At 43.3% G+C, this 6,561-nt stretch overlaps 1 protein-coding gene across 2 annotated transcripts; it reads left to right on the plus strand.

Annotated features, from left to right (window-relative positions):
* Nucleotides 1–1,569: 1,569 nt before the first annotated feature.
* Nucleotides 1,570–5,024, plus strand: LOC136498276 (transcription factor LAF1-like). Of its 2 annotated transcripts, XM_066494224.1 has the most exons (3): nucleotides 1,570–1,840; nucleotides 2,160–2,289; nucleotides 4,275–5,024. In XM_066494224.1, the coding sequence occupies exons 1-3, from the start codon at nucleotides 1,705–1,707 to the stop codon at nucleotides 4,888–4,890; spliced, it is 882 nt and encodes a 293-aa protein (XP_066350321.1). In that variant the 5' UTR covers nucleotides 1,570–1,704; the 3' UTR covers nucleotides 4,891–5,024. The 2 variants fall into 2 exon arrangements, with proteins under 2 accessions (XP_066350321.1, XP_066350322.1); XM_066494225.1 differs by lacking the exon at nucleotides 2,160–2,289.
* Nucleotides 5,025–6,561: the final 1,537 nt, after the last annotated feature.

The following is a 6,561-nucleotide window of genomic DNA, read 5'->3' on the forward strand; positions in this document are numbered from 1 at the left end:
TTTAAAAATGGTGATAGGAGGAGGTAAAAGCACGTAGCCATCATTAAGGCATCAACGGCCGTTCGCTTCGTCGAAAGAACCCGAAATACTGGACTGATTTGTTATAAGAAAAAAATATTATTTTAACTAAAAAGATAAGATAAAAAGTACAAATTACAAGACAAGCGAACATGGTCTCTTGACTTAAGGAAATATAATATATTTTAGTTTTTTTAGTAATGATAAAAGTGGTACTTTAGAAGCAACTTTAAGGGGTTACGTAGATATTTTATCATAATAACATGTAGATAATTAGATGTAAATTTAGGTTTACTTTATTCCTGTTTTTAGTGGCACACATGGATAACTTAAATATAGATCCATTAGTTACTTTATTTTGTTTTACAAAATCGCAGAGGTAGGTTTTTATATATAAAATAGAATAGATCCGATGGTTATTATTATCATCGATAATGATTAGAGTCTACGAATTAATAGACGGATATTTACGGATTTTATAAGAATTTAAAGGATTTTTTTCAAGCGGGTCTTGTGAGCATTAACGTGGAGGCCTCATTAGGACCTCTAGTTAGAATTTTTGTAATTTACTTTTTTCTAGTTGCAATATGTATTGAGTTGAAACCTAAACTATATAAGCTCGTTTTACATCATTTCATTTTTATCAACATTTTAATATGAACCTGTAGTTTATCTACCATCGCCAAGAGGGCAATATGTATTTTTCATAGTGATAGATGTAAGTATTTTTTTTTGTAAAACGTAAATAGTCTAATTGTGTATTATTTATGATAATGATAAGAGTCTGCTAAATTAAAGGTCATATTGAGAATTTTTGGAGTCTAACTTTTTTTTCTAGTGTGTATTGTGGAAATCGACGTGTCTCGTCTAGTAATATATCTAGTAACAGTAAGGCTCCGTTTAGATGCGATTTTTTTTGCTTTGGCTACTGTAGCATTTTCGTTTGTATTTGGTAAAAATGTTCAATTATGGACTATTTAGGCTTAAAAGATTCGTCTCGTCAATTACGGGCAAACTGTGCAATTAGTTATTCTTTTTACCTACATTTAATGTTTCATGCATATGCCGCAAGATTTGATGTGATAGGAAATCTTGAAAATTTTTTGATTTTGGGTGACATCTAAACGGGGCCCTAAGATAAAATAGATGTCTGGCGTTCGAAATAGATGTCTGTGGAGATCAGCGCCACATAAAACTGTAGTAGTACAACTGTACAAGCCCTTGTTTAGTTCACCAAATTTTCTGAATTTGGCACTATGCAAAAAGAAGATTCCTCATCACATCAAACTTGCAGTACATGCATGGAGTACTAAATGTTGACGAAATCAAAAATTAATTGCACAGTTTAGTTGTACTTTGCGAGACGAATGTTTTAAGCCTAATTAGTCAACGATTGGACAATTATTACCACATACAATGCCAGGAACTAAACGCGGCCCAAGAGAGACACTCCCCCCATTTTCAACTCCGAGTAACAACCTCGTCATTGGTTCCCACGTACCCCTATAAAGTCGTGCGCACAGCTAGCTCTCTCTGCTCGCACGGCAACGCAGGCAAGACCGACACCAGAGTGCAAGCGCACCCCAATCCTCTTGCCAAGCTAGCTAGCGCTCCTTCCTTCTTTCTTCTCCTTCCTCCTGCTCTCTGCGGCGACATTATTTCTCCTCTGGGAACAAGCAGAAGATAATGGGGTGCAAGACATGCCAGAAGCCCAAGGTGCAGTACCGGAAGGGCCTGTGGTCGCCGGAGGAGGACGAGAAGCTCCGCGACTACATCCTCCGCTACGGCCACGGCTGCTGGAGCGCTCTGCCCGTCAAGGCTGGTAAGAAATCGCACGCGTTAGCTCACAATCCTCCCTGAATAATTCGAAGGGGCGCCGAGCAAATTGCATTGCTCCGAGCTCTGAATTCGCAGCTGCTTGTTCCTCCTCTCGTGTTTCTCAAATGTACCTTGCTGGCTTTTGGGAGAGGAAAGGGGAGGCAATTTTAGCAAAGTCTGCTGCTCAGCTCTCAGAGCAGGGTCGTAGCTCTTCAATTTCGCGTGCTCTTGCATGCTTGTGTTATAACGAATCCCTTGTGATTGCGAAATGCACCTCGCTGGCGCTCGTGTGCTGAATTCTGTGTGAATTGCCACTCGTTCAGGACTGCAGCGCAACGGCAAGAGCTGCAGGCTGCGATGGATCAACTACCTGAGGCCGGGGCTGAAGCACGGCATGTTCTCCCGGGAGGAAGAGGAGACCGTCATGAACCTCCACGCCAAGCTGGGCAACAAGCAAGCACCGCGCAGACTTTCTCAGTTTTCACCTCACCTTTTATCCTGTAGTACACTTGTACTGCTAGAAGACGATTATAGTAGCGTTCCATTTCTACCTGGCCGCTTTTAGGCTCCGTTTGGCCGGGCTCCCGCGGGCTCCGGCTCTCGTAGCCGGGTGTCGGCCGCCGGGCAGCAGACAGGTGCCTACAGGAGCCGGAGCCGCGGAGCCAGAAAAACGAGCTTCTCCGACTCCGGTTGTGTCAGTGAGAAAGGAAAGGAGCAGAGAGAAAAACGGCTCCGATAAATAGGATATCGGTCGCCCAACGGCCGACAGGCGGGAGCCGGAGCAGCCGGAGCCCGTGTCGCCCAACAGCCAACAGGCGGGAGCCGGAGCAGCCGGAGCTCGGCCAAACGGGACCTTAGCTTTGCTACTAGTGTGTGTGCTTGGCAGTGTGGTTAAGCTGGAAAATCCAGTTAGTTTAGAGTAGAAAAGTGTCCATCAGTGCGAAGAAAAAGGAGAAATGCTGATGTTTAACGTGGAGACCGCTTTAAGTGGTGGAGTTGATGCTGACATCTGCGCTCCATATCGGCTATCGAGATACTTGATTGCATCTTTTCCCAGTGCTCAAATTGATGATCGTTAGCTGGCATCTCTTTCATTTGTTTAATGAAAAAAAAAGAAAAAGAAAATGGGCAAGAAAAGGCAGTGTCTGCTACTACTTTCTCTATGGAGGAGGTGCTGTAGTTGCTTCCTGCTGCAAGTAAAGCTTACTTTAATTCGCCCCAGTACTTTATCTAGTTCCGGTTTTATACATACACTATACAAAAACACGATACCGTTCTTGATGCAACGATTTATAAATACAAGTGTCAACTATCAAAATCATTTACTTTGGCAAGGTCCTGTTTGGTTCCTTAGACTGAATTTTAGTCCCTGTCCCATCGAATATTTGGACACATGCATGGAGTATTAAATATAGACTAAAAAATAACTAATTACACAGATTGCGACTAATTTACGAGATGAATTTTTAAGCCTAATTAATCCATGATTTGATAATGTAGTGCTACAGTAAATATATGCTAATAATGGGTTAATTAGGCTTAATAAATTCGTCTCGTAAATTAGTCTTCATCTGTGTAATTAGTTTTATAATTAACTCATGTTTAGCCCTCCTAATTAGCATCCGAACGTCCGATGTGACATGAACTAAAATTTAGTCCGTGGAAACCAAACACCCCCAAAGAAAGACCTGTAAGGCTCTCCACAATGTGTTGCTTAAGTGCTGCCTAGAAAGGACTAGAGAAAAGTAGAGCACCGCTTCTAACACTGTGAGAGGTGCTGCCAACTCTGAGGGACGCCAGGAAAAGAGAGAGCGGTGAAAGTTCTTACGCTGGTTCCAACTTCTTAAAAAATTATAAATAGACTGTAGAAGTTCATCCACTTCAGGACAAACGGGAGGACTGGGGAAATTTCTAAAGCGCGACTGAAACGAATGGTGGGGAAGACGATGATATTTTATTGAAGCTGTGGGTCCCACTTAAATACGTAGCATCAGTTCCACCTACCTTACCCATTGCAGCTTTACTTGGCTGGTGTTTAATTTATCGTAGCTTGGTCCACAAATTTTCTGGCCTCACTCCCGCATTGTGGACGGCCTAAGTATACTAGTAGTACTAACGACAAGTGGTAGTGTATTGAACTGATTCGTAATTTTATATATAATCCTACTGGCATCCTACTATCCCAAGGGAAAAAAGAAAAAAAAAATCAGAGGTGTCGTCATAGTTCTTACGGACACGTCATGTCCAAGTATTTTTTTTTTCTCCCTATACATAGTATAATAGAAATTAGCTACACGAGTAAACGCCGGTGATGGAGATGCCAAAAACGTGCCCGCCGACACACATGAAGTTTCATCGAGCTGTAGTTTTTGTCAGTAACTAACAGTAACTTTTTTTTATGACCGACTCTCTGACACTGGAAAATTCTTGTGCCTCAGGTGGTCTCTGATCGCACGGCATCTGCCAGGCCGGACCGACAACGAGGTGAAGAACTACTGGAACTCGTACCTCAAGAAGCGCGTCGAGGGCGCCGCGCAGGGCAAGCAGGGCGCGGCGGACACGGCGACACCCGCCCGTTCCGACGTGCACGGGAGCCCGGACCCCAGCGAGAACGGCCAGGGGTCCGTCGTCGTCAGCCGGCCGGCGAACTCCGACTTGTCCGAGCCGGCCGTGGAGTCGTCCTCGGCCGACGACTCCAGCTGCCTCACCGTCAACGAGCCTGCGGGCGCGGGCGCCGCGGTGCGACCGCACGCACCCGTGCTCCCGAAGGTCATGTTCGCGGACTGGCTGGACATGGACTATGGAACCAGCCTGGTAGCGCTGGGTCCGGACGCCGGTGTCTTCGACGTGGGCGGCCGCAGCCCGGCCCAGCAGGGCCTGAGCCACCAGGGGTCCGTGCAGGTCGACGGGCCGTGCGGTGCCGTGGATTCCCTGCACGGGCTCGGCGTCGGCGGCATGTGCTGGGAGTTCGACGCGACGGCAGATCAGTTGGACGTGCAGGGAGGAGGGTTCTGCGATTTGCTCTCCATGAGCGAGTTCCTTGGGATCAACTAGGCCGTCAGAGTGTTGTTGTCTTCTTTCCAACGGTTCATCGCGAAGCGTTGTGTCGAATCTGTTTCTTCCGTATGCCAAAGTGTAAATTGTGTGCTATACCAATGTGCAGTTAAATATAGTATATGCACAGCTGAGTAAGGGGGTATTTGGCACCGCTCTTCCTGATGGGCTTCCTTCAAAAGAGTCAGAGCCTTTTTGGAGGAGCCACTAGTTTGTGGTTTTCTTCAAAACGATTTTGGCTCCTCTACTCTTTTTTATTAAAAAACGGTTCCTCCAAAGTTTAGAAAAACGTTTGGTAGAGCTTTTCTAGAGGAAACCAGAACCGGAGAATAGCCCTATCAAATAAGCCCTAAAGATGAGGATTGCCTCCTTTCCGGTCCACTCCACGGCTGTGCTCTAGCCTCACAGCTGGTTGGAATTGCATGGTTTCAAGTCCAATCTTTCACCTTATGATTTGAACGAGTATAGGCAAAATAATCTCTTGCTTTTTGTACAGCCAGACTAAGGTACCTAACATAACAAAAACAAAACTATACTTACCAAAAGCGCAACTATAATAAGTAAGAAAATATTACTACTATACGAGCAAACCAAACAATGCCACCTAAAATTTTAGCTTACTCCATCCGTCTCAATAAAGTTTGTCCATTCCATGTATGAAATAATATTTGATTAAAGATTAGTAATATCAAATTGCACTGGTTGTAGGTTTCAAAAATTACACTGATTGGATTGATTAATTAATTTTTTCCTATCCTATAAAACCCAGAACAATACGATTTCGTAAACCTTTTTGATGAATCTACCCATGATTAGGTCACATATAATACATGGTTGCATTATATATTGGTCTCAATGCCTTTTGCATCTTTTCTTGAAGACAGGTTTATTGACAGCAAAAGAGTTTCGAGTTTATAATGGCTACAAAAATATTACTTGATTACGATTCGACACGTATGTTCGTACCTTTTTATAAAAAAAGAATACTGTTTAGTTTGAAACATCATAGGCGTGAAGGAAAGTTATTATTTATTTAAGCGTAGATACTGTATGTGGCATAATAATTTTGTTCGGAAATCTAGGCGGTCAAATCATCAAGAATATTAATGGTGTATGTATTCTTTTGATTATAATATTATACAGTAATTTTAGACTATCTTGATGATCCTGGGTTCTTTTTAATACTATTGTTTGTTTGTATAGATAGAATAAATGCCTCTGCAGTCTTAACTTTTCAACGCGCCAAAAATGTGCAAAATAAACCAACAACGCGGCAGAGTCTTCCCATTTGCATTCGCTGCGCGCGATACAAGGGGGCCGGGACGATGATAATTGTTCACGTGTCCTTAAATCCGGCTTGATTCGCTTCTTTTTTCATCTGAAACAGTATTTTTCTCTCACAAATTCCTCCAGCATTCCTCCAAACCATCCAAATTCCTCCAGAATTCCTCCAAGCGACATCATTGTATTAAGAAAAAAAGTTTAATCGTACCGACAATGCGCTTCTATCAAGTGTGTAGGAGGTCGACCTAAAACAAGCGTAGCTGGACCATCCTAACAAAAAATCTCAGGTTTCGATATTATATAAATGGAAAGCAACCAATACGTGTTGGGACATAGACATATGAGTAGCGGAGGCTCCTACATAACATCAACTGCTTATATGTGTGA

Source organism: Miscanthus floridulus, chromosome 12 (genome assembly GCF_019320115.1).
Source record: "Miscanthus floridulus cultivar M001 chromosome 12, ASM1932011v1, whole genome shotgun sequence".
Taxonomy (NCBI): domain Eukaryota; kingdom Viridiplantae; phylum Streptophyta; class Magnoliopsida; order Poales; family Poaceae; genus Miscanthus; species Miscanthus floridulus.

Excerpts from the sequence above, each read along its gene's own strand:
- LOC136498276 (XM_066494224.1), top strand. The coding sequence starts at position 1,705 with ATGGGGTGCAAGACATGCCAGAAGCCCAAGGTGCAGTACCGGAAGGGC. Across the intron at positions 1,841-2,159 it reads CGCTCTGCCCGTCAAGGCTG|GACTGCAGCGCAACGGCAAG; the intron begins GTAAGAAATCGC and ends CCACTCGTTCAG. Across the intron at positions 2,290-4,274 it reads CACGCCAAGCTGGGCAACAA|GTGGTCTCTGATCGCACGGC; the intron begins GCAAGCACCGCG and ends CTTGTGCCTCAG.